The sequence below is a fragment of the Primulina huaijiensis genome, unplaced genomic scaffold, assembly GCF_012295235.1.
Source record: "Primulina huaijiensis isolate GDHJ02 unplaced genomic scaffold, ASM1229523v2 scaffold24871, whole genome shotgun sequence".
Classification (NCBI taxonomy): Eukaryota; Viridiplantae; Streptophyta; class Magnoliopsida; order Lamiales; family Gesneriaceae; genus Primulina; species Primulina huaijiensis.
The window spans coordinates 741051-767411 of NW_027356090.1; the positions used below are offsets into that span (position 1 = coordinate 741051).

Genomic DNA, 26361 nt, shown 5'->3' on the forward strand with positions numbered 1-26361 from the left:
AAAAATAAATCGTTTTATCTGTATTTTGAAATAAATATTTTTTATAATTATAAAAAAACAGTTGTATCATTTAAAAAAAAAACAGTTGTAGAGAGTAATATGAACGAACTATCTTAAATATTTAGCATAAGGGAAGATGGGTAATTATTGAAGTAGCACAACTAAAAAAATTATCGCTCAAAGTTTTGGTCAATTCATAAATTTATTGAATATCAAATATTTATCACTTAACATTTCACTGCCTCTTGACGTGCGGACTTCTGCTCGACTCCTCTTATTCGCTTTATAAAAATTGTGCCGATTTTGACAATATTAATGGATCGAACATTTAGACCCTTTTTTCCATTTAAAAAAGATTTGATAATATAAAAATATTTTGATGTTTTTAATCAATAATTATTATAAGAAAAAAAAAACAATAATTATTAAATTATCATTTATTTCAAATCTATTGATTTTAAATTCATTTCATTGTTTAAATAAATTTTAAATACATCGTTCTATTAATTTATGTAAATGAAACAATGATTATAATAAATTTCAAAATCTCTCTTTCAAATCAAATTCTTTTTTATTTCAACTTCTTTTCATCCAAACACAACTAGAATTACATTCAAACCCACTTTTAAATTGAAAGTAACTCATTAAGTGAAGTTCTTTTTAAAATATCCTTCTTTTTTCATAAAATTAAAATAGAAGTAGCATACCTTTGAATACAAAATCATGTTTTCTGCAAAAAGAGGCAACATCATATATCATATCCTCTAACTTCTAATTTTCGATTTTTTTTCCCGTAGTTAAACATCTGTATAGATCTTTACGTATAAATTTTTTTTACCTAAGCCTTACCATGCAAACCAAACACAGTCTAAATTATCACATCAAGTTGGATAATTTAATAGTTTGTCAGTATTCATTCCCCCTCTGTCCAGGAATCAATCAAAGCACATCTTCCTTAAAATAGGAGAAATATATGAAACTCAAAGGCAAGAAAAAGGGCCAACCACAAGAACAAAATTACGGTAAAAGAAGGCTCTAATCAGATTTTGTTGAATGCCACAATATCGCAGCTTTGGATGTGCTCATTGCGAGGCTCGACTGTGAGATACTCCTCAATGAGATTATCGACTGAGACGAGATCGTCAACTATGGTAAGCATGATCTGCAGTTTCTTTATTCCATATCCAACAGCTACCAATTTTGCTGCACAAGGGGAGAAAAGCAAAGCTTCAGCCAGAGACTAGCAACTTAGTTGTCAGCAGGTAAAAAACAGAAGAAACCAAAATTGGTTGGCATTAAAAAAGGAACAAATCATACATGCTCCCCACAAGAGCCCAGGCATTTCAATGCTCCGAACGGCCTCTTCTAGCTTCTTCATGTCAGTCTCATCATCCCAAGGTTTCACGTCCATAAGAACAGAGGATTTTCCACCTGGATAATTTATCCAGTTATTCAACATCTTAAACTCATAGTTCAAGACATTAGCCAAAAAAAACTGGTCTGCATCATGTGAATAAAAAATGCAGCACTTCCTATTATCTAATAACCAACTACAAAACAATTATCTCTGCACAAAATGACTCCCTAGAACCATGATTTTGGATGCTATGCTCATATAATTTTTGCATTATTCCAAACTCACTCTCTTTCTTTTTAGCGGATTTCTTTGCGGCAGCCTCTCTCTCTTCAGCTGCCTTCTTTTCCTCCTCTGTCTCATCACCAAAGAGATCCAGATCATCGTCATCGTCATCGCCTCCTGCAGCCTCCTGGAGATTTTTTTAATGAAGGCAGAAAAGCGAAACCAGATCAAGTAAACTAAAAATAGATAACATGTGGCATAAGTTTGGAACCCATGCATATCCCATAGGACACCCCTCCAACCACCATGCAACTGGCAACACATGTACAGACATGGAAAGCAAATTCAAAACCCACTCAAACCGTTTGAAAAATGCACAAAATAACCTATTGGAAAGCCTCCTCAAATTAAAGGTCACGTGAAAAATTGAGATCGCTAGGTATCAAGTAATAAAACAAGGTTTTTACAAAAAAAAGCGCAAGCAGCTCATGCCTGTGAAATTTCAAACAAAAAATCCGAAAAAAAAACTAAATAATCATCAACTTGCAACCAACGCATAGTTATTTAGGCGCAACGTGCACTAAAGCGCATTAGGGGGCATCGAGCGTGAGGCACAAGGAGTGAGGTGTGCCTCATAGAACTAGGGTGGTGCACTTGGCATAAATTTTTAGAATTCACATAGATAAAGTAAATATTTACTAAAAAATATATTTCAAAAAATTATTAAATTTTAATGTAAATAAAAATATTTATTAGTAAATGCATAATGTATTTGAGTAATTCTGGAATTAGGGTAAGAGAGGATTGTAGCTGGAATTGGATGCAATTAAACAAAGAAAAGCAAGACTGCACTAATTGAATTTCTCAAAACAGAATACTATGGTTCCGTTCTGGTCTGATTATTTTTGAGAAAAACAAAGACTGCAACCACCGATGAATGCATACAGGGTTTAGCAAGTATTATATTGTTGTGGGCTTGCATTTATCGGGCTATAGATAAGTTGCTGGTCACCAGGCACAGGTTTTTTAACTATGCACCAATGTATTTTAGTTTTTTTTTTAAGATATGTATTTTAGTTTTCATTGCACTATTTTAGATAATCAAAGTAGAGATGTAAAGAAATAAAAAAATTGTCGCGAGAAGTTGCCAAAGGTTATTATTAAAAGGACTAATGATTAAAAGAGATTTATTCATCAAATAATAATAAACTTCTACAAGTTTGACTGCATCAAATACTTGTAATTTGTCTGGATCCTCGCTGAGGTGAAATAACAATGCCTAAACTGTAGAAACATATTTATGGAGACCTCATAAATCTTTTTCATTGATCATTCATCTTGCTCATACAGTCTCATATGCAAAGTTTGGTGTCAAAGCTTCAGCATTTACTTTTCACTCCCCCGTAAATTGTATACCCAAATGAACTGTTAGAGTTTCAAGGCATCAAACTTATGAGCGAACAACAGCGAGCATATAGACAAAGTTCATAATTTTACATTTCTAGCAAGCCTAATACCCATATTCATACATGTATTCTATACATAAACAAGGTTTAAAAAGCAGCTACCTTGGATTCCACAGCAGGAGCAGCCTCTGCAGGATAACCTTGACCGCGAAGGCTCACTCCTACAGCCTTACCAGGAAAGCTATACATTCATTCATGCCACAAACATAATGAGCAAGTCAACTCAAGAGTAAATATCAATAATACTGAGCCATAAACTGCATAAGTCACTTTCGAGGAACTTCAATGAATTAAATTTCTTGGCCAGACCCAATATGGAAATGGAATAAGTATCTCAGATTTCAATAAGTTTAAATAAATATAAAAGTTGACACCTTTTCAGGCTTCTTTGAACTATTCGACACAATCTTTCAAGTACTAACAATAGTATACCGATAATATAGAATCATAAGAACAGGAAATTGTCGGACAAGCAAAACTAATCCATACAATTCTTCACGCGTATTAGATATGAAAGATTAAATCGAAGTAAACTTCTTGAACGAGTATTAAAAAACATTACTATATCCAGAAAAACAACAGCTGAAAGCCAAATTATGCCGACTTTTTGCTTTTTCTCAAAATTGGTCATGTCTTTAAATTGTCCATATTTAATTCCTTGATGGTTATAACTTCTTATAAAAAGTAACAAAATCTGAACAGGTGTGGGATTACGCACCTAGGGGCCAGCTTTGCCGATACGGTCTCGTACCACTGACTGGCATTGGGGTAAAGATCTCCACTGGGTTTCTCCGAAATGGCAGCGTAAACCTTAACATCGTCTTTCGTAAACTGGTCACTGAAACCCACGGACAAAAAATACACAGTCAAGCAAAAAAAATCCTAACAATTTCCACATGAATTGAAAATAAATGAAGAATATTAACCAGCAGATGTATGATTTTCCGGAGATGAACTCATCGAGGGCCTTGAGGCCGGATTCGGTGCGCAGATCTCCGAAAGTGACGGCCATTAGTGATCGATTAAGATAGAGAAGCGAAGCTCTTGTGAGACGGAGGGCGTGAGAGAGGATGTTAGCGAGGGTATCCCCGGGTTCTTATACTGGATTGGTTAAAAACCCTAAATCGCCAGAACAAACTCGACAAAGGCATATTCTTTTTTCTTCCTTGGTCCTTTTCATTCAAAAATTTAGATTTTTTAATTTTAATTTATGGCATTTCTTCTCTTTTAATTTTATAAGTCGCACGATGAGTCGATGACTCGTGTGATGTGGACGCGAAATGATGTATAATATGAAATTAATAAAGAAAAGTAAAGAAATATACATAATAGAATAAAATACAAATTAAATTACTTAAAAAATTTCTGAAATTGTCTCACGTATCAAGTTTATGAAACATATTTACGGTCCGAACTAACTCGAAAAAATATTACATTTATGGCAAAAAATTATATTTTTTAACTCGATATAGATAAGATCGACTTATCTCAGATCATCTCACACGATATCTACTTATTAAATTATTGTAACACTTGATCATTTATTCATCGATAAGATCGCAAAAATAATTGAATTTTTTGTTTATGATATTTAAATTGTATATATGTTTTTTTTAAAAAATATTTTATTTTCTTTCCAGTAGATTAATATAATTTTGAATTTTTAAGTACTGCTTTTTGATGATGTGATAATAATGGGAGTAATAATAAGAAAATAATTGCCTTAAAAATATATGAGTTAGTAGAATATATGAATTAGTTTGATTTCCACTTAACACTTTTTCGGAGAGCTTGTCATATAGTGTTTGTCCAATGTTATTTAATTGCTAACGTAATTTGTAGATTATCTCATTAGCTCGGAGGTTTTTTCAGTATGCAAAAATTTGTAGTGACGGTGGACTATTACGTTATAAAAAAATATAATAATAATAAGTGATGTTGCTAAAATCGGTGATGGTAACTGGGAGGTCGGATCTTCACTTGAGGAGCTCGAATTGGACCTTCGAAATCTGACAACACAAACAAGAACGTTAAAAGGGGGCCGGAAGGTTGTTCCGGCGTAACCCCTCTGACGGTCAACTTAGAGAATAAAAAATTGAGAGAGTACTGTGTGTGCTGAAAGAATGTGAATATATATGAATGAATAAACAATGAACGAAACCTGATATTTATAGGAGAACAATAGAATCATGTTTTGGTAGATTTAGATCTTCAGAATCTTGCGGAAGATTTGGTTATATCTTATAGATTTGGTTTAAATCCTGCACAGATTTAATAAATCTTAATAGGTTTTACCTTTCTGAGTTTGATTATCGTTGTCTGTCTGCTAGTATCTAAGTAAGGGCCCTCGTAAGTATGAGCTCGGCCATCCCTCGGCCCCATGGGAGCTCGGCTCGGGAGGTCGGCCACTACCCTTTTAATCGATGCGAAAACGTCTTCGTGGGAGGTCGGCTCGGGTCCTTGTGGGAGGTCGACATATTATTTTCACGTCTTGTTCCAAGGCATTTGGGAGGTCGGCCGAAGTGACCTGCGAAGTGACCTCCCGGATGACCACCTAGAACACGCGGTAAAAGACCTCTCATGGGTTCTTGATAGTCTCTTATTAATTATGTGGGCGATCGAGAGTGGAATGAGCCGATCCTCAACTCAGGGGTATCAATAAGAAATATGAGATGATAAAATACACATATTTTGCTATGATTTTATGTAANTCGAGAGTGAGATGAGCCGATCCTCAACTCAGGGGTATCAATAAGAATAGAATATAACTGTGGGAATAAACATTATAATATGAGATGATAAAATACACATATTTTGCTATGATTTTATGTAATGACTTTATTTTACATGGTTTTTCGAATTCATTAAAACAACCCCACAATAATTTTCCTTTTTCCAACTTTTTCTTTTTTAACATTAAATTATAATTATATATTAAAAAAATACTCTTGTAACATTTTTGACAAGTACATATTTTACTTTTCAAAATAAACTAACTAAAACTATTTTTCCTATAAATATATTATTATATTTTTTTTGTTTTCATAAATATTAGAATCACTTTTTTACGGTACCCGTTAAAAATTTGACTAATCTTATCTTGGCTAACCAATATTATTATAATAAAAAACTACGACTAAAAACATATTTAGATTTCGAAGATAAATAATAATGCTGTTTCAAAATAATTACATAATATTTTCTACGTTCAATTTTAGTTAAATAGAAAAGTTTGCTTAAAATAGGTGATTTATTATGTTCATAAAATTTTGATGAAAGTAGTAATTTCAATCGGTACCAAATATTACAATTGAAGCACAAATCAACCTAATTAATGCGTGCTTCGGCACAATTAAATAAATTGTGTTGATATTCCTTGTAAGTAGGAATCAATACACGGTCGAATTTAAACTCTTTTGTTCAATCTGCTTTCGATGACTTACACAGTGGATGAGACGCCAATTTAGTCCCTTGTCAAAATGCAATTGCAAGATTTTGTCGGCAGCCAAGATATGCTAGTGTATCGGTCTACCAACTAAATGGACCTACCTTCGATACATTGGTACCATATAATATATAGATTTGAACAAACATAATAATGGGTATCTTGAAAACATGGTCAAAATGGTACTCGAACTAAATGTTTATTGGAGTGACATATTTCTGAAGGAGATGATTGTCAAAAATCTGCAGCATTGCTCGACTAATGTAATCAACATAGCTATTCACATACAAAGTCAAGCAAGCAAATTTTGTGATTCAAAATCATGCTCGGTTGCAGCATTGCTCGAGTAGAGGAGTTCGAATTCGGTTGTGTTCGACTATCATGGACATGCAAAGCATCTGCATAATATATGATTAAGAAATAACCTGTACTGGAAGGTTAAAAAGTTATTTACAAATCAAGCAGCTAACATTCATAACATTCTTGTTCGATATATCCCCGACATTATAACTTCAAGCGCTTGAAAACGGCGCAGGCTGTTAATTTTATTATACAAACCACAGTAGTAAGATAAAAAAGAAGTGAAATCAAGAATCACCAATATGCTTGAATACTTGAACTTCCTTGAAATTCTTCCATGGCTGACTGCGTAACTTTATTCTACAAACCACAGTAGTGAGATTAAAAAGAAGTGAAATCAAGCATCACCAACATACTTGAATTCTTGAACTTCCTTAAAGTTCATCCATGGCTTCACCCAAACCTTAGCCTCATACACTTTCTTCTTCCCTCCATCGGCTGCTTCAAGAGTTATATAGTACATGGTCCCTGCAACTACTTGCTGCTTCACATTCTTTACGTCCTTGAATTCCAAAAGTGCATTCTGAAATCATTATGTAAATTGATTTAAGCAAAACTGTGTAGCCAGAATTGGATTCATTACATTAGTTTGGCCCATGCAACTGATCTTTTATAAAGTAACTATTAATTTGAGCTATCGGTGCTCCAAATTTAGCGAGAATCAAGCCATGCTTGTTGACATGATTTAGCAGAAGTTGGATTAACCTTCTGGCTACTTTCAAATTGAATTCGGGGTGGCCTTATCTCCAATTTTGGCAAAAATAGAACACTCTGTTACGAAGTTCACAGATTTACCCAACAACAATGCGATAAAGGAGGTGATTACGATCAAATCATCAAAATTTTCATCAAAATCTTCAAATGCGCTATAACAATCTTAAAGCTAAAAAGGTATATAAAGCCCTAAAACTAAAATTGCTTTAAAAAAAAGAAAAAAATAAAATTGTAGGATAAAACGCAAAATTGGAGCACACAGGATGAAAATCCGAGGGAAAAAATCGCAACAGACAGCAATTTCACACAAGATACCTCCAAAAATGACCAGAAATTCAGTAAAGGGACAGGAAAAAGAAACCTCTTTCTTGTTGTGCTCTTCAACGGCAAAACGCGCGAGATCTTCGATTTCGACGCTGTTCTGAGATCCTTCAGACTGCCGAATACCTCCCGTAGCCATTTTTCTGGTATGCTTTGCTATTCTGTTACGGGGGTGGTGGGGTATTTATAGACGAGTGGGAATAGGTGTGCTGTCCAATGAACTTTGTTTTATTGAAAACGTGGGGCTGCCATGTGCCTTAGTTTGCTAGTTTTCTCTCTCAAATTTTTCTTTTCTTTTCCTTTTTTTTAATTATTATTTTTGGTGCCAAAAATCAATTTGATTGCATCTATATTAGACAAAAACTTATGTGAAACGGTCTCACGGGTCGTATTTGTGAGACGAGTCTCTTATTTAGGTCATCTATGAAAAAGTATTATTTTTTATGCTAAGAGTATTACTTTTTATTGTGAATATGGGTAGGGTTGACCCGTCTCACATGAGACCCACTCTAAGAATTTAAATGAAGAATGATATATGTATTATTATATTGTTCTAGCCAATAATTTGAGATGATAAAATTATGATATATTTCTCCAAGCTAAATTGTGACTTCGGCTCATGCAAGATTTATGATAAATTCGTGCAACATAAGATATAGCAAATAAAAATCACAAAGATGTTAAATTCGCTTTGGTGAAATAGAAAAGATGTAGTGGAAGCTCGAGGTCCTCTTGGATTAGGCAAAAATTTGTGTGAGACGATCTCACGAGTCGTATTTTATGAGACAGATCTTTTATTTGAATCATCTATAAAAAAAAAAAAAAAAAAAAAAAATTATTTTTTTATATCCTGGATCAATGCCAATACCTCAAAGTCAAGTCATCGGAAAATTTAGTAATTGGCACGGTCAAATTCCATTAGCGCTCACAGAATTCTCACGTTTCCTTGGATAATCCTGGACTCATAAATAAGCCCAATATACTTTCCAGGCCCAATTGTGAGTTCTGCGACCCAAAAAAAGAAGTAAAGGGGCCTCCAATTTCATTCCAACTCCCAAACAGGAAGTTTCACCATTTTCTCAAGCTTGGCGTTGCAGAGATGGAGGTTTCCGCGGAGAACGAATCGCCATTGCCATCAAATGACGTGAAAGCCCTATTCTCTCTGTACTCCAGCTACTTATATAACCGCATCCGCACCCTGTTCCCTATTTCAATCAACTACAACAATAGTATTCTTTCGAAAGTCGCCAACATATATGGCTACTCGGGACGAGGTCGCCGGAAGACCTGCCTTCCCCTCCCTTTACCTCCTGTCGCTGCCGCTGCCTTACCCGATCGATCTTCTGGGTGAGGTTTTATGATGACTATATATTGATATTATTATGCTGATTTTTGGTTGTAGTCCATTGCTGCGATGACGATATTAAGGTTTTCCACTGCCCGAGCGTTTTCCCTTTTTTTTTTTTTTTTTTTTTTTTTTTTTTTTTTTTTTTNCGATCACCCATTCCTGGATGTCGGTCATAGCTTAATTCTGTTGGTAGTCAAGTCATTGGGTAAAAATGTGATTTTTGGGGTAAGAACAGCTATATTTAAATATATCGTGGCTGGAGAATTTGTTGTTACTCGAAATTTTCCTGTTCACCGATGCAAGGAATTAATCAAATCCCTTGTTTTCTGAAACGCGTTCTTATTTCTGTTAGCTCTGTAAATGGGCAGGATCATAGTGGCTATTTTCATATTCAGTATTCAATTGGAGCAACTGTAATGTAACTGCGTGTGCAAGTGTGAATAATATTTATAATCAACATGCAGTGTCATAACGGAAGCACATAGAATTTTTCATGTATTGGAAGATATCATAGAGCACACGCTTCAAAATTTGCGAAGCATCCAGAAGAATTTAGGGTTTTGGCAATCCAAAGCTGAGGTAAGCATGGATAATGTTATTTGCATGGTGGACACTATAGTTTTCTTTGGGTTACATCTTCTCCTGAGTTTAATGCAACTTCATGTTGCAGAGTTCAGATAATCAAAAAGCATACTTCATGATTTGTGAACGAGGGCCTTATGCATTTATGAATGGTTCAGTTAAACTGATACGTGATTGTCTTGCTGATGGTTCTGGAATGAAAAATCTCTATAGTTCAGCTTCTTCTCATATATCTGAAAGGATCCATGTATTGACCAGTTTGAGATACTTTTTGGCTACATTCTTGGCTGAGGTTTGTTATTTCTAGATTCAAGCATTTGCATATTTTTCTGTTCGAGCCATTCTTTTCTCAAAAGTTCTCCCGTGGTAGACCTTCGGCAGTTTCCTCCGCCAATGTAATAAATGAACTTTCATTTGTTAGATTAGAAATCTACGTTTGATTTTTGGTTTACCATGTCCTACCACTATCAGAGAACTTAGGATCTACTCCATGGTGATAAGAAACAAAATTAAATTATTTTCCAATCCATCCCGAATTGATACAGTTGATAATCATCGTATGTATGCCTATTTATTGATCATCAAGATAGATTTATAATTTACCCGATAAGATTCGTAGGTTTATATGGAGGTTGACAGAATGGGAGAGGATTTGGTCAAGGATTTGGAGAAATCATTGCCGTCGTTACTGGTTGCTATCAATGATATATTTCTTAAATTGGAGGCATCTATCGGTCATTTTCATGCCAATCGTCAGGTAACAGATATGTTATTCTATTTCATAAGTATCTTCACCATAATTGAAATAATGCTTCTCATATATTCCCTCTGTCAATCTGTTATATGTGTCACAAATCTGATAGATAATTAAAAAAAATCAATTTAAGGATTTCCTATTTTATCATGTGACTGTGCAGAGTGGCTCATCTGTTGATGGTAGCTTTTCCCTCCCTTTGATGTTCGCAAAACTTCCAGGAGTAAACCAGGAAGGTTCTCAGTGGACAGACTGTGAGACAAGAGACGAAATAAACTTGATTTATGAGAATCTACACAGATTGAACTCTTATTTATCAGTGCTTGTAAGATTTATTCCATTAAATCTGTTGTGACTAATAATTATTCTTGTTCATTGTTGAATTTGTTCTCAATCTCCCATATTCTGTTGCATGCAGACGCCATCTACTCGAAATTAATCTAATGCTAACTGGAAATTATTTTTTGGTCTTCAAGTTACTATAACATCATATTTAGGTGGAGCTGCTGTAATCTTGACTGGAGGAAACAATTACCAAAAGATATTTATTTGAAATAATTATTGAATTATTTAAATAATTGCATGTATGCATTAGATGTTGAAAGGTTAAAAGTGATAGTTACAAATAGTCTAGCTTCATATCTATATCAGTATGGTGTATGGTGCCTAAACGTGTTCTTGCTATCATATCTTGCAGCGTCATTCTTTCAGATGGATTAATGCGGCGGGGTTACATTTTACTGATTCTAATGAAAGTCCTTTGAAATTTGCGTATAAAATGTTTCTTGCAATATCATTGGGAGTCAGTAGCTTGCTGACATTAGCACATAAATATTCCATGCATTCTTCTCATTGGGAGCTAATAGCTTGTCAACTTACAAATTATTACAATTCGATCCAACTAGGTTTCAAAACACTGCAAGCCAAAGAAAGTAACTTTGTACTGGATGCAGTATAGCTGTGGGGCATTGGGCATTTCTTTTTGTTCCATGTGGATTCTACGCCATAGTAAGTTGATGGGAAGCTCTGACATTGACAATTGGATTCGTGAGGCAACGGATTCTACCATAAGCTTTTGGAAAGATCATGTAGAGCAACCGGTAAGATTTGTTGAATTGTCTCCACCTTGGTATTACTGAAATCTCTTATCTGCGGAATGCACGATGAACTGTTGAACATGCTTTCCTTTCCCAATTTTAGTGACGCTGATGTTTTTTAACGAGTTTTGGTTCAAAATTGTTTCAAACTTTGGCCTGTTACAAATTGTAGATTTAAGACCTCCAGAACAAGAATTTGGCAGATAAATAGAAAAAGAATTTTCCAGTCAATTTCAGTTATGAACGTACTATGATTTAAGTTGTCTGTCAAGATTATTGGATTATCTAGTGACTTTGAATGCCAGATTAAGCAATGGATGGATCTTGTCCAATCATATAATTTTTAGTTATCATGGATTCTTATGCTTCGGTAGGGCATTTACGTGTAAGATCGAAGTCGGCTTTAATGTAAATCTTATGATGCTGCTCATTGTTACATCTCTCTATAAGCATTTTAAATGGAATTTGTCCTCAATCTTTGTGGGGAAATACCTTAACATAGGGTGTGAGTACAACAATTGGAAATATAACAAGATTTTGTCATTATGAAGAAAAAATGGCTTTGTAGTGAAGTGATTATTCCGGAAAACACAATCCATAAATGTCATTTGTGTGTATATGTGGTGGTGAAATTGTTGTATATTTATTCTGAGGCTGCACTTTATTCTTTATCTGCTATTAACTTTTTGTTTCTTTGATTTTCTTTTTTACTCTTTTTTTTGGGTGGCTAATTACTAGTATTCATTTTCACCAGTCTATTTTACACAATTCTAAATTCAATTTTTGCTTTACATTTTAAAATTAGATTTTTTCTATAAGGGACGAACTTTTTGAGACCTTCAGAAAAAGACAAAAGGGTGTGATGGAACGTGAAGAAGTGCAATTGACTGCTGACTCTCTACATAGGTAACTGGCTGAACACTCGGTGGCCATCGAGATGAATTTCGGCTATCGTGTTTTCTTATTGTTACAGCTGCATCCTAACCCCCTTATCGAAATTTTTGACTAAATAATTTCACAGTGTTTTATGAAGATGCTACCATCCAATTGGAACTTTTATTTATTATATTTATCTACTCAACTTTGTCAGACCGTTTTTTCTTGTGAAATAGATTTGCTTTTATGCAGTATGGCTTTGTCAAGTTCCAGTGCATGTGTGATTTCATCAATAATGTCGTTATTTTGAGGGTTTGAGATTCTCAGATAGAACGGCAGAACCTTGTTGCCATCCTCTTTTTTTATTATGCTGTTTTTAGAATGATTCTGGTTTTGTCCTATCTTTTTGACTGAAAGATATTTTTTTATTGCATTAATCATTATGCTATCTGAACATCTTCACTTTTGACCTACATCCACTTGTTCTTGCTTTCTGTTTACAGAATGTTGCTAGCTTTCAGTGAGCAGACAGTTGGGAAAAAGTTTCCGAAGAATGCTTCTGATCAAGAAATGCTTGAGATTGTAATGACAAGGTAGGGTTTCCTTGTGGTCTGTGAAAATGTTCTTTTTTATGGCTTTAAACTAGGGTGTTCCTCGCTAGAAACATTCGCCACAATTTTTAATGGCAGAACTTGGAATTTTTGTTAAATCTGTTATTTTTTAGGGTGTGTGTAAAATTTAATTTCTTGATTCCAACTTTGAGACATTCTTGTGTTGCGTAGAAAGTGTAGAAATTTATTATGACTTGTATTGGCGGTTTAATTGTTAAAAATAGTTCTCTATTCTACATATTTGAATTAGATACCCTGAATGTTTTATTTCATTTTTTTCATCAATGTTGAGCAATGTTACACAGCATGACATAGGTATCAACGTCTCCTCTGTTATTTGGATCCTATTTTATTTATTTAAAATTGTAGACTTTTCTGAGTTGCCTACTGGTTTATGATTTTTGTTTCAGCAATTATTAGCTTCTGGATATTCTGTTTTTAAACTAACTTTTTAGAGAGGAGTACTACTCATGTTTTGCTATAAAGATTCATGAACATTTATTTATCTAGCATGAGAATGCACATCACTTGAGCTTGAAAAATTGTGATATTCAAAACTTCAGATGAATGGTACCGACCTGACTACGTGATAGCATCTGAAATAAGCATTTTGAAGAAGATTCGAGTAAAAGAACTAGTAGTTGATATGTAATTTGAAGTCAAACAATATAATCCAGCATTTGCCCAGAAAAGTTAAAAGTTTCTTTTTATTGATGTGGCCATCACAATGACGATGTGATAATGATGTCTTTGCCGTGTAACTTTTTGTATCTATGCATTTCCACAAGCATTCAGAAAATTGCTTTATGTTGTAATTGTAGGAGACCATTCGTTGCTGAACGAATTACTAAAGGAATTGAGAATTTTATTATTCAGGTATGAGAAAGAACTTATGCATCCAATCCAGGGTCTTGTGGGTGGAGAACTTGGCCGCTCTCTTCTTATCCAGGTCTGATGCCTGATTTTTGTGGCAAGCAGTAGTTTATTGTTTGGTTGCATGATATGACTTTCTTTTTTACAACAGGTGCAGAAGCTAAAATTGGACATTGAAGAGTGAGTTAAACTGGTATCTTTTAAATAAAATAATGTTTTGCTGCGTGAAATTTGTCCCTAATATCTGTTTTTATGACAGAGCAATGCTTGAGCTTGACCAGATCTTGAGAGCCAACGAAATTAACTTTGCAATTTTAGCTGCATTACCGGCTTTTTTTCTCTCCCTCGTTCTAGCCATGTTGGTGCGTGCATGGTTTAAAAAGGTAAATGATTTGGCTATATTCCGGTAGGACTTATTCCAATTTTTGTATGCGGAAATTATTCTCAGATTGCTCACTTAGTTATATGTTTGGTCTCTAATAAAACTATATAAATGCATATGTTTCAGTGTAAACTTCATATTCTCATTTTACATGCCGTTACCCAGTTCAATAACTCTTTTTTATTTAATGCATGAGTAAGAAAACATTAGAAGAATTATCATATGCATGCTGAGTATGAGAACTAAATTGACACTTTCAAGTAAGCTAACTTTTTGGTGTCTTGTATTAGGACACTAGAGCTGAAGGTAAAGGAAGAGTTGCTCGTATACAGAGAAGGATACTGCTAGTGGAAATTGAGAGAGCTTTTGTGAAGCTTCAGAGCTGCGAAGATCAAGGATTAGTATGTACTTTCATTATTGATGGTTACACTTCATTAACACATTTGTTTACTCTGTAGAATAATTTGACAAACTATAGTTTTGTTTTAAAATGGCAGATCAATGTCTTTCCAAACCCCCAACTTACTTCTATTGTTTCTTGAAATCAAACATAAGTATTTCCCGTATATCGAATGTCTATTTTATCATATTTATTTGACGTTTTAGCTGGAACTTGCTCCTTGGAGCTTTCCTCGCGCCACTCCTGATAATGATAGTGTTCACTGTTGTACACATATGAATATTCTCGTTTAAATGCATATGTGCATAATATGCATCTAGAGATTTTATTCAATTTTTTGTCTTGCATATCACATTTATCGAAGTTGCATATTTCATAAGAATAATTTATGCTAGCATTATTCTGTGTTATGCCTCTAATTACAATGTGACTCGGTCTCAGTTTCAAAGCATTCAGAATTCAATTATCTATAGGTGCTGGAAGTAATCTAAAGTATTATTGGTGAATTTTATAGGAAAAAGATGCTCAATGCATGTATGGTCTGGCATTGTATTTTCTTGATTCTCTACACTGTGCGGTAGAGAGGCATGCAAAAGCCACTGGTGAATGGATATGGTTAGTTCCTTTTGGCCTCAAGTTTTACTTGATAGTATCTATTTTTTAGGAGAAAGTTTTGTCCTCCTCTCTCCCCAGATCTCTCTAACTCGTTCTCGCCGAAAGGGTTGATCTTATTTCTTTTTGCACTTTCCATTCTTCACGAGGAAAGAAATGAAAGGGAGACAGAACTTAGCAAGACTGATTGGTTTGTTGACTGATAGCTAACCATATATTATCTCTTCAGTTTGAGAAAGGACATTGTTGATTTGGCCAAGCCAGGTTTTCAAACTGAGCATAAGATCAGTATTGTATCGCGAATGGAGCGTATGTACGACTGTTTGCTTCCATCATCTAGACGCCACTGATTTTCCTAAATGCCATCAGAATCCTGCACACTTCAAAAGATTGCGGTTGGCTTTGGATAAACTTTTGTCGCCTCATTGATATCATCTTTTAAATTCTTGTACCACTCGGATATCGAGTTCACTTCAAACGCGTGCACACAAGTTAGAATTAGAGGCGTTCATTGTTTAGATTTAGATATGTACCTTGTAATGTCTAGTATTTGTTATTTTTTTTGGAAATTCTCACTTGTTGCAACAACAGGCTAATTAGGAAGTTTTGACGAAGTGAACAAAAATATACAGGTCTCCAGCCTTTGATGGTGATTTTAAAGTTGAAATACGATATTATGGATCATTTACTAAGCACAAATTTCTAATACAAAAATTAATAATTGAGCTTAATTATTGCGTATTTGTTCCCCCAATCTTCTCGAACAACAAATCTTTACTTCAATGAATTTAATTCTCTACCCAAATTAACACGCTTCAATGATTTGAAGAAGAAATTATATAAGCAAGAACTTGTGTGAAACAGTCTCACGGGTCGTATTTTGTGACACGGATCTCTTATTTGGGTCATCTTTAAAACAATATTATTTTTTATGATAAGAGTATTACTTTTTATTGTGAATATCGGTAGGGTTGATCCGTTAAAGATTCGTGAGACCGTCTCACAAAAGACCTACTCAATGATATATGCGAACATGCTTAACCTATATCATTTCCTTTCATAATCTACTTTTAGAATCTCCCCGACCAACCGATCTCGAATACCCCGACCAACCGATCTCGAATAAGGTTTCGGATTGAAAATAGATCCAATTTCCGAATTGACGCGAGAGTTATTGAGCATTACTACACTGGCCGCTTAAAATTTTCGACCAAAAAACCATCGAGCATTACGACACTGGCCGCTAAAAATCTTGTTTACTCGTTTGTTTGGATTGGAACAATTGGAATTCTATTTATCTTATGAAAGAGCCAAGTGATTTTTGAATCCTAAATCCAAATTCAAAGCTCTTTATGGACATCCGTTTGCAGGGACCGATTCCCGGCCTCAAATTTAAGCTACATAAGATGATCTTTTAAAATATTAGACCCAAACTACCTGCCGTCGGTGACTTGATCGATTTGTGCTAACTCTCTCATTTCCAATTTTTTTTGCTGAATGTCCTGAAGCCATCTTAAATGGCAATCATTGTGTTGTCTTCTGGCGTCACCACTCCAACCTCGCTATAGTAATCATCGGTTTCGATTTTGGTCCATTCTTGTGTAATTGCAAGTTTAGCTCTGACATCATATTTCAGCCAAACTCATCTTCTCAGATCAAATTTGTTAACATTTAATAGCAAGCAAATGCCCCTTTAGTTATCCGAATAAAAGGGGATAAGAAAGGTAAACGAATGTTACAACATTCTAACCCCAAAACAAATTGAGTAATCGAATGCGCCATTTGTACAGTGAAATGCACCAACAAAACTACTTCGCAGGGGTGAACTTCTAAGCAGAACAATTCAAGAATGGGAAACAAAATTGGAGTTAATAAACCCTTCTAAGCTCGAACAAGAGACTGAGAGCACAGATCACCCACAAGCAGACAGTCAAGCATTATGATGATGATCTAAGAACTTTTTTCACTCGAGAACTGCTACAAAACTATTGATCATTGCTTTTCTTTCTTAGCCAAGGATTCCCCCTTGTACTCACTACCCGTGGTGACTACAAATCCCGCTCCAACCTAAATCAAGGACATGTAAATGTAACAAAAAAACACAAGCAGAAACAGATAATATATATGAAGAGGTTTACCTGACAGTCCTTCAATATGGCACGCTCTTGTAGTTGAACATTACTGCAGATAATAGAACCTTGGATGGAACAACCATCGCCAACGGTTACATAGTTCATGACAACGGAGTTGGCAATCTACAAATTATACAGGGGGTCAATAAAACAGTAGAGTTCAGATACGATAAAGATTAAGGTATATAAAGAAATTCACTTGAGCTAGATTATAACTTAGGTGGTCTCCTTTTTTTTGGGGTTTAAAGTACATTCATTAATGGTAGTTTGTTTTCTTACTAACCTTGGGTTAAAGCTAGATTATAACTTACTAATTTTGGATTTTAATATTGAAACATTGCCACGTACCTTAACATTTGAACCTATTCGACAATGGCGGCCAATGACAGACTTCTTCACGCTACATTTATCGCCCATCTGTGACCCTTCTCCTACCATACATTGTGGTCCAACCTATATTTAAATCAACTGAACAGTTGAGTATAAACAAAACTTGGAATTTAGCCAGAAGGCCCAGAACTATTTTGCGCAATATTGGAAGTCTTTCAACATTCATATATCTCCATCAATAACTTTTAAACAATAGCGTACGCAATGTACATATAACATGCCAAATACTACAAATTGCATGTTATATAACCTACAGTAGTCTTAGATCCATGTATAGCCGAAGGATGAATTATATTGTTCTGTGCAGAAAAAGAATAGCCTGATAGTAGGTGATTTGCTTCTCCGACTACCTGCACCATTGAATCATGTAATGAGGTTAAAAAAACAAATCCTTTCAAAGGAAAACAGAAACCTAGTGTCAAGAAAAAACTCTAACAATGAAAGCTTACGTCTCGATTTATGTCGCTGAAGGCCTGAATGGAATTTAAACGTGAACAATACTTGCTTTTGTTGGCAATATAAACACAACATTTATGAGATTTCCTTGAAATGGGAGCAGAACCATCAGGACCCCGGGCATAGGTATCATGAAAACTAGGCGTGGATGCATTTGCCAGAAGTTGAGATACCACTGCTTTATTGTTCTGGATAGCATTCTTACCATTGCCGTTTTCTTCTGATTGCACTCCATTCAATAATATTTCAGATCTCTGGCGTTTCATCAAAAACCAAAAAAAATATATGATAACTAAGTGAAAGGCACCAAAGTAACACACACGTGACACGTCAATACAAAATAATCTTGGAACAAGACAAACCAGCTGGCTCCGAACAAGATAAGGCAAAACGTCGCGCCTCAAACTTTGAAAATTTTCTTTCTGATTCAGAATATCTTGGAGAACAGATCTGTAAAAAACTCAAGTGAGTGATTAACAATAGAATAAGATCAATCTATGAGGAAAGAACAACAAATAATGGGACAGCGGACTAAAAACTCGAACCTTTTGAATGCATACATATGAGCATCCATTAGATCAGCATGAATTTCCATCTGGATTGTCGAGAAGGGAAGAAGTTAGATGGAAAAAGAAGAATTTCAGGGAGAACACAATTGTAATATTTGGATAACAATATGGGTTGCTCATATGTCTGTATAAGGATAGTGTCCCGACCCTAAGCAATTGGACAGGAATTTAACAGGTAAAAATTATCAAGGAAAGGAATTCGGTAGTTCATCTCAATATCACAGAACAAAAACTTCAATCCTGTGTGCAATGATGAAAAGGTAAAAATGTTTGAACATCTCATGTCTGCACCTATCATGATTTCTAGATAAATCCTATCTAAGCATGCCCTGCATTCATAATTCATGTGATATAGATGGCCAAGCCCAAGCATATCTCTTTTGATTTGCTTGATCACTCAATAAAGGAGGACCGCCGGATAAAAAATTCATTTACCTGGCCAACAGCTCGAAGGATGTTCTTCTGAACTCGAATATCTTTCTCAACTTCAGCTCCTACCATGTATTGCAAAGATGTCATGTAGTGGCAAAACAAAATTACCATCAGTAAAACCTCTAAACTAAACATCTTACCAGCTGCAATATGCAGTAAAAATTGTTTCGTTGGATCCAGTCCTATAATATTATAGCGCCCTGTCTTCTTGGCTTTGTCCTTAGCACCAGATGAGCCTGAATCCGATGGTCCACTGACAGGAACAGAACAAAGCATTGCAGTAACTACAGCATCATGTCGACTATGAGCAGCAGCCACTGCCCCAGGGGAAATTTCACATACCAGATCACCACTCACAACCTACAAAAGAATAAAGTTATGGCTGCCGCAGAACACTTGTAGAAACTCAGAATTTCAAGTAACAAATAAAATTTCAGACCAAGATATTTTTTGCAGTCAGACGGTGGTCAATAGCTCTAAGAGCACCAGCTGTTCCAATATCCTCAGGAACTGCAAGTACCTGCAACAATTAGATTCCAATGAAGTTGCAAAACAAATAATGAGTATAGAGATTAAAGTTTGAGCACTTTTAAGGAAATAAGGTAGAAGACTGAACTTGAGCAAGCCATGTCAACCCATTATGTGACATAGATATCAATACATCCAGCCAGATAAACAGTTTTAAATATCACTCAAAGCCATCAGCATAATTTAAAAAGATTTAAGATGTTTGAGCTCTAGCCTCTAGTAAAATGGGACTCCCACTGAGCCGATAAATTTAAACCAGTGAATGGTTAACTGAAAATGACAGACCTAGAAACCAAACTTTTTTTTGTTAATTTACCATGCTGCCAAATGATTCCCAAGATGTTTGTGCATTATCCTGCTCACCCTCATGCAGATTTCTATGGAAAACTACGTGGGTGGAGAGCTACACCTTCACTGATGTCAAACAATTATTTTCATCAAAACATATTGATTAATTACCTGAAAATATTACTCAGAGCCCCCAGATCTAAATTCTAAATACTGCCAATTTTCAATACGAAACTATGGATTCAATATATATTTATTTGAAGCCCAGTATACCTGAAGCACGATGATGAAATTCATAGAATTCAAGATGACATATATCATCATATACTTAACAACTAAAAAATATGTAAAGAAAACCACGTTGTAAGATGACAAATCCCATGTTAAAGATGTTATCAGAGATATTCATGGACAGCCCACTAATGAAGTCACTATAACATAGTCATATGCCTATTCAGACTAAAAAAACCATTAAATTGCCAATTGCCTCATTTACAATTAAAATCAACTTCCTTATCATGCCACGCATCCTTGTACCAAGTGTGGCAGATAACAGCAACCTTAAACAGACAAGAGTACTGGCGCTAGCTCAGAAAACAATTTTGAAACTTGCTATCTTGGACCACAACAACCTATAGCTTAGTTTAGCGCTTTAGCATCACATTTTAATATTTCAATATAAATCACCTACAGGGCTGATATATGAACATAAACACTATGGCAATTGACATGAAATCAAACAGAATGTACCTCAACTTGTAACCGATCAACAAATGTGCTCGAAATCCAAGCACTGATTAAAAGCGCAGCGCTTTCTCCTTCAACAACCTACAATTCAGTAAAACCAAACCTCAGTGTTCTCCACCCAGTAACAGATTAAGACTGAATTGAGCTAAAAAAATCCATCCAAAACGAGAACAAGTAAAGAAATACTCACCACAATGGCATTATAAAGGTCGTTTAGCTCGAGAAGCTCCAGAACATAATACAGAACCGGCGTGTTGGCCACTGGCAACAGCACTTTGGGCACCTCCTGCAAATATTTTTCAAACATTAACGAATACACATCAATGAATTGTGTAAATGCCACATAATATCAAATCGAAAGGGATTTTTTTGCAGGATTTTGATCAGAACTCCAAGGAAGATACCCTGGAAACGAGAGGGACCAGGGTTTTAGAGTAGCCGCCTGCTAACACCACCACTTGAAAATCCATTCCTCTCACAACTGCGTCGTCTCCGTCTTCAGATTAACGAAAAAAGAGGTGAAGTTCCTTCCTTTGTCAATCCGATTGTGCAATGGATGCACCGCTAATGGCTGAAGCTGGTTTTATTTCCAAATATATATATATATATATATATATATATTTATTTATTTATTTATTTTCACGCAAACTGCTATGGGATGTCTCCCATTGACTATACCTATAAAAAATTTACGTTTTTTTATGTTTAAAGAAAGGGAAATTGGGGATAAGTCCCCGGCCGTCATTCTTTTTTTGTGTTCAGTCCTTGGGTACTTTTTTAGTACCACATTTCCACATGAAGTGTACCACATTTCCACATGAAGTGTACCACAATTTGTATGACATAGTACCACAATTTTGTGGGTAGGGAGTGAACCCAAAAAAATATTTTGATTGTGGATTTTTTACCAACTTCTCCTTTAAAGAATTAATTTTTATTTAAATTATAGACCTGATGTATCTGTCAAACTGAGAATAAAGGTAAACATTAATTTTTTCATAGTAAACAACCTCAAACCAAATGAAACACAACATTTGTAAGATATAATTGAATTATTAATTTCTTCTTGTCACCAATCACAAAATCGACATAAATGGCTTTTGCTTCATTTATGGTATCATGTTTTCTTTTGTGATAAAAACAATCACGCCTCGTGGGTCACCCATCAACCTATAAATATTATTCGATTTCATGGAACTGTTCTTTGGTCTTTAAAGTGACAAATATCACGAAGGAGCAATTGATTTACCAGTATTAGTTGCAGCCCAGTTTGTTAACAGACCAAACCCTTTCACATTTGCCCAAAGAATCGGATACCATCGTTTCCTCTTTATTTTATTTATTTCTGTGATTCTGTCGGATTAATTTTTTGATGGAGATTACAATTTCTTCAAATCTCTAATTCTTCCACATCCCTTTTGGTTATAGATCAGTTTTAACAATACTGATTAAATGGACATAAAAAAGAGTGCCATAACATAACACACAGCTCCACTTGTTAATATAACCATACAAGAAGAAACGAAGAAAATTGTATAATGTGATCGTACACAGGCAGACAGGCGAGAGATCATTCATATCCAAAATGACAGTTGAAAACAATTGCTTCTTAACATACAACACACAACTCAATCACAGAAAATCCGCACAACAGAAGGGTTTGTAGTCTTGACACTCAGCTCTTCGACTTTGAATGCTTAACTAGCCAATCGATGACCTGATCGATGTTTGTGGAGTTCTTGCACGATATCATGAAACAGCAAACCTCTCGATCTGTGATGTTTTTCAAATCCCTGCACAACACAATTTGCTTACTTTAGAATTTGCTGGAAGAAAACTATGCAGGAATGCTAGTTCACACTATGATGGTCGAGCTTTGCACGATTCACATTGCATTTCTGTACTTACATTTGGTCGGTTAAGGCCTGTTTAGATAGTGCCTGAGGCTTGTCGATCTTGTTTCCTAGAACCAGCAGAGGAATACCACTTAGAGATGGTTTGCTAAGCAAATCGTGAAGTTCACTTTTGGAGATGTTGACGTTCTCGTGATCAGCAGCATCAACAACGTAGCTGCAAAAAACTCAGGTTTAAAAGAGACTAAATTGGAATGATATTATATATTTAGACTTGTGCATCCAAAACTTCATCGTTAGACGTATTTAAATATCATATTTCTTAGAAGATGCACAATCACTAGACCGACATGATTTGCCTTAGGATTATACAAGTCACTTTTCATGGCTGTTAGTTCTAATATAGGAAAATGCCTTCCAATGAGAGAAGTGTGACATCATCGCAGTGTAAACTAAATCACAGAAGATGGAGTTAGTAACTTACACAATAGCTGAAACAGCACGACAGTATCGCTCCCACATACTGCGAAATCTAGGTTGACCTCCTAGATCCCACAACTTTATCGTTACATTCCCCTTAGTGACTTTCCGCATATTAAATCCTACCTGAATGATAAAAAATGTGACACATATTCGAATTAAATGTATGACAATCTAGAAGATAACTCACAATATCTAGATATAATAATTAACTTGGATTAAACTAGAAAACTTACTGTAGGGATCATGTCTTCACTATATCCACCAGTCTAATGAAAAAAGAAAAAGGTGTAGTAAATGCAAGTGCTTTGATGTAGCATAAAGGTACCATAAGCAAACAGTTGTACAAATGTAAGCAAATGGATAATGCGTTTATTTACTTACAGCAACAACATTTACAAGTGAAGTTTTCCCAGCATTTTGAAGACCAATCAACGAGAGCTCCATTTCTTGCTTGAAAAACAGGCTGAAAGAATTATGAAATGATGAGAGAACTATAAAATACAAGTTTTTAAGTAAAGGAGCAAAATGATAAACATATACTTATATTACTTCTATGAAGACAAATTGATGATTGTTAACATTCTACCGTAGGTACAGTTATCTGTCCTAACTATCCTCAACAGAGTCACCATATAAACTCCCTGTTCATAATCTTTCTCTATATGAGTAACAGAAAAATGAACAGTTAACTTTGTACGCCAATATAGATACTTGCAGCAGAGGTGACATAAATTCAGCCAAACTGACTTTGACAACTCATGTTCTAATCTCATTGAATAGCACATTGGAGATATTTGAAGTTGGACAGGGAAGTGCCAACAAACAGTTGCAAACTTAAACAAATCAGTAGTCATGTGTTTGCTTCAAACTGGTTAATCACAATCATTTTGTTTCACTTAATTCAACTAGTAAACACTTAGAAGAATATAATCCCCACATGCGGAATGATGATCACTACAAGAACCATAAGCTAGGAAGATGAATAAGATAGCAAGGACTTTGCCGAAAGATCGATTTTTAGCACAACCTGCTTACGACGATGAACCCTTCAAAATTAAAATTTTTACTAGTCCTCTAATGTGAACAATAAGATGGTGACCAACAAATAGCGTCGTGTATTTCCAGTCGACGGCCACCGTCCACGACCTTTGAAGCCATGTCCGTATCATTTTTATTTTTTTGTAATTGTTCAAAAATTTTACATGTAATTCGCTAAACTGGTAAGGAAGGATTACTGAATTAAACTTGATTCTACTATGTATTACCGTATAATAACAAGTTTTAATGAGCTTTACTTCATTAATATAGTGAACTACACGATGTACCATAAGGAGTCACGGACACCAATGAATCACGGATTACACAAGAGAGACCTGCAACTAGCAGCTAGCAGGACAACAACGAATCCCGAAGTCATATACATACTTGATAAATAATCATCACAACAGGGTCACCTCAATCTGCTTAAGAACGTGGCTAAAATAAATACATTTCCATTCACCAAAAAAGTAACAGTCTGATGGTAGGTTACATTCAAACCTAAGAAAATTCACATTTTCCATGTATCTAATATATTCGCCGAAAAACAACAATTATTGTTTGTTTTTTTTTTAAAAAAAATAATAATAGCAGTAACCAAACCTCCGCAGCCAATTGAGAAAAGCTTCCCAGAGACCCATGTCTTCAATTGATCGCGACAGATCTCTACGTTGTCTTCTCTCAATTGACCTCCCCAGCAAGAAAAAAATCTGTTTTGCCTGTTCTTCTCTTCGATACGACAAACTGGTTTTGATTCCTTTTTTAGGACGAGCTCGTGTGCGTACGAGAATACACCCACAAAAATGGCGGAATGATTCCGTATCAAATCCAACGAACCAGGACTTTTCACGTGTCGGATGATAAATCACCTCCAGATTATATTGGATTGGATTGGGGGCAGAAATCAATAACTGCAATGTAAGGGAGATGGATTGGGCCTTCAAGGCTAAGTTCAGACTTGTATCACTGCCCGAAACTGCAGACATTATAAAATTTATTTATTAATGTTTTTTAAAAATAATTACTCTCAAATAAAATAAAATAAAATAAAAGAAACTCGGGAAAAAAAAAGACATAAAACAGACATTATAAATTGTATTAAAAAAATTTAAAAGTACCCTCCAATAAAAAAATCTCCATCACCTTAAAAAAAGGAAAAAAAATGTTGAAGACAATAAATTTGATTAAAAAGTTTGGAATACAAAACTTACTTAAGCAAATTAAAAAAAATACAATACTATATTTGATTAAGAATGCATATATTTAACAAGGCAAATAAGATATTGGTTGTTGCTCCTCTAGCAGTAGCAAAAACACAATCGCCGCCGCCACCACCACCAGTATAGCCACCTCCGCTACCTCCCTCTTCACCGACGCCTTATAGAACGATTCATGAAATGCAACAATATGGATGCCATAACGGTTTTGAATTCAATAATCATGTAAATATAATCGTATAGAGCTCGAGCTGGCCCGAGTTTGGGGCCTCAGTCAAGTGCTAGCTAGGAAGGGTCAAGTAATGTAGTATCATATCAGGTCATTACCAATATCCCAAACTTCGACTAATCAATCATCAATCCATTTTTGGTTCCGCTTCCAAAAAGAAAACGGGAAGTGTAACCATAACTATAAAAACGTGAAATCGTGAGTCATTTTATAGTATATATAAACATCTTAGATTGTGTAATTCAAATATTTGATCTATATTGATTAAATTTAACCCCTTGTTTTATTTTGTTAATACGAACTTAAAATCAATAATATTTTATAGGATAACTATTGAAAAATTAGTTCAATTGTCCCACATATTGTTGTTATTTTTTTTTACCATTTAGTTTTTTTTTTAGAAAAAACATTTTATATTAAGAATAATGCTATAGGTACAACCAAAATATCGTACAACGATATGTACAACAATAATATTGTGATATTTTGCTATTATATCGTGAGATTTTATTATTATTTCGTGATATTTTGTATTGAATTTATCGTGAGATTTTGATAAATGAAATTTTGTATGAATTG

At 34.8% G+C, this 26361-nt stretch overlaps 5 protein-coding genes across 5 annotated transcripts; 1 reads left to right on the forward strand and 4 right to left on the reverse strand.

Moving 5' to 3' along the window:
• Positions 1-869: 869 nt before the first annotated feature.
• LOC140967321 (elongation factor 1-beta 2-like) lies at positions 870-4222 on the reverse strand. The gene is made up of 6 exons (XM_073427781.1): positions 3972-4222; positions 3764-3883; positions 3148-3226; positions 1643-1766; positions 1318-1431; positions 870-1203 (listed from the first exon to the last, which is right to left on the reverse strand). Exons 1-6 carry the CDS (start codon positions 4055-4057, stop codon positions 1040-1042), a joined length of 687 nt encoding a protein of 228 aa, XP_073283882.1. The 5' UTR covers positions 4058-4222; the 3' UTR covers positions 870-1039.
• A 2667-nt stretch (positions 4223-6889) lies between these two features.
• Positions 6890-8091, reverse strand: LOC140967244 (cysteine proteinase inhibitor-like). The gene is made up of 2 exons (XM_073427655.1): positions 7926-8091; positions 6890-7373 (listed from the first exon to the last, which is right to left on the reverse strand). Exons 1-2 carry the CDS (start codon positions 8022-8024, stop codon positions 7188-7190), a joined length of 285 nt encoding a protein of 94 aa, XP_073283756.1. The 5' UTR covers positions 8025-8091; the 3' UTR covers positions 6890-7187.
• An 835-nt stretch (positions 8092-8926) lies between these two features.
• On the forward strand, positions 8927-16104 carry LOC140967332 (protein DGS1, mitochondrial-like). Its single transcript, XM_073427794.1, has 14 exons — positions 8927-9232; positions 9698-9812; positions 9904-10107; positions 10435-10572; positions 10733-10894; positions 11475-11669; positions 12472-12572; positions 13046-13135; positions 14030-14102; positions 14178-14206; positions 14286-14409; positions 14699-14809; positions 15323-15423; positions 15650-16104. The coding sequence occupies exons 1-14, from the start codon at positions 8985-8987 to the stop codon at positions 15768-15770; spliced, it is 1812 nt and encodes a 603-aa protein (XP_073283895.1). The 5' UTR covers positions 8927-8984; the 3' UTR covers positions 15771-16104.
• Positions 16105-17067: 963 nt separating this feature from the next.
• LOC140967222 (translation initiation factor eIF2B subunit gamma-like) lies at positions 17068-21548 on the reverse strand. The gene is made up of 13 exons (XM_073427623.1): positions 21367-21548; positions 21153-21248; positions 20966-21043; positions 19839-19919; positions 19540-19759; positions 19403-19461; positions 18944-18993; positions 18761-18848; positions 18392-18652; positions 18197-18292; positions 17901-18005; positions 17559-17675; positions 17068-17487 (listed from the first exon to the last, which is right to left on the reverse strand). Exons 1-13 carry the CDS (start codon positions 21430-21432, stop codon positions 17413-17415), a joined length of 1392 nt encoding a protein of 463 aa, XP_073283724.1. The 5' UTR covers positions 21433-21548; the 3' UTR covers positions 17068-17412.
• An 893-nt stretch (positions 21549-22441) lies between these two features.
• LOC140967232 (ADP-ribosylation factor-like protein 8a) lies at positions 22442-25164 on the reverse strand. Its single transcript, XM_073427639.1, has 6 exons — positions 24940-25164; positions 23680-23761; positions 23532-23564; positions 23300-23421; positions 22871-23032; positions 22442-22755 (listed from the first exon to the last, which is right to left on the reverse strand). The coding sequence occupies exons 1-6, from the start codon at positions 24975-24977 to the stop codon at positions 22638-22640; spliced, it is 555 nt and encodes a 184-aa protein (XP_073283740.1). The 5' UTR covers positions 24978-25164; the 3' UTR covers positions 22442-22637.
• Positions 25165-26361: the final 1197 nt, after the last annotated feature.

Coding starts and splice junctions, on each gene's coding strand:
- LOC140967321 (XM_073427781.1), bottom strand. CDS start 4,057: ATGGCCGTCACTTTCGGAGATCTGCGCACCGAATCCGGCCTCAAGGCC. Junction 3,884..3,971: donor GGAAAATCATACATCTGCTG/GTTAATATTCTT, acceptor CGTGGGTTTCAG/TGACCAGTTTACGAAAGACG. Junction 1,767..3,147: donor CTCCTGCTGTGGAATCCAAG/GTAGCTGCTTTT, acceptor AAAAATCTCCAG/GAGGCTGCAGGAGGCGATGA.
- LOC140967244 (XM_073427655.1), bottom strand. CDS start 8,024: ATGGCTACGGGAGGTATTCGGCAGTCTGAAGGATCTCAGAACAGCGTC. Junction 7,374..7,925: donor AAGAGCACAACAAGAAAGAG/GTTTCTTTTTCC, acceptor TAATGATTTCAG/AATGCACTTTTGGAATTCAA.
- LOC140967332 (XM_073427794.1), top strand. CDS start 8,985: ATGGAGGTTTCCGCGGAGAACGAATCGCCATTGCCATCAAATGACGTG. Junction 9,233..9,697: donor TTACCCGATCGATCTTCTGG/GTGAGGTTTTAT, acceptor ATCAACATGCAG/TGTCATAACGGAAGCACATA. Junction 11,670..12,471: donor AAGATCATGTAGAGCAACCG/GTAAGATTTGTT, acceptor TTTTAAAATTAG/ATTTTTTCTATAAGGGACGA.
- LOC140967222 (XM_073427623.1), bottom strand. CDS start 21,432: ATGGATTTTCAAGTGGTGGTGTTAGCAGGCGGCTACTCTAAAACCCTG. Junction 18,653..18,760: donor ATCTTGTTCGGAGCCAGCTG/GTTTGTCTTGTT, acceptor ATGAAACGCCAG/AGATCTGAAATATTATTGAA. Junction 18,293..18,391: donor TCAGCGACATAAATCGAGAC/GTAAGCTTTCAT, acceptor TCAATGGTGCAG/GTAGTCGGAGAAGCAAATCA.
- LOC140967232 (XM_073427639.1), bottom strand. CDS start 24,977: ATGGGTCTCTGGGAAGCTTTTCTCAATTGGCTGCGGAG. Junction 23,762..24,939: donor TTTCTCAATTGGCTGCGGAG/GTTTGGTTACTG, acceptor TAATTCTTTCAG/CCTGTTTTTCAAGCAAGAAA. Junction 23,565..23,679: donor CACTTGTAAATGTTGTTGCT/GTAAGTAAATAA, acceptor TTTTTTCATTAG/ACTGGTGGATATAGTGAAGA.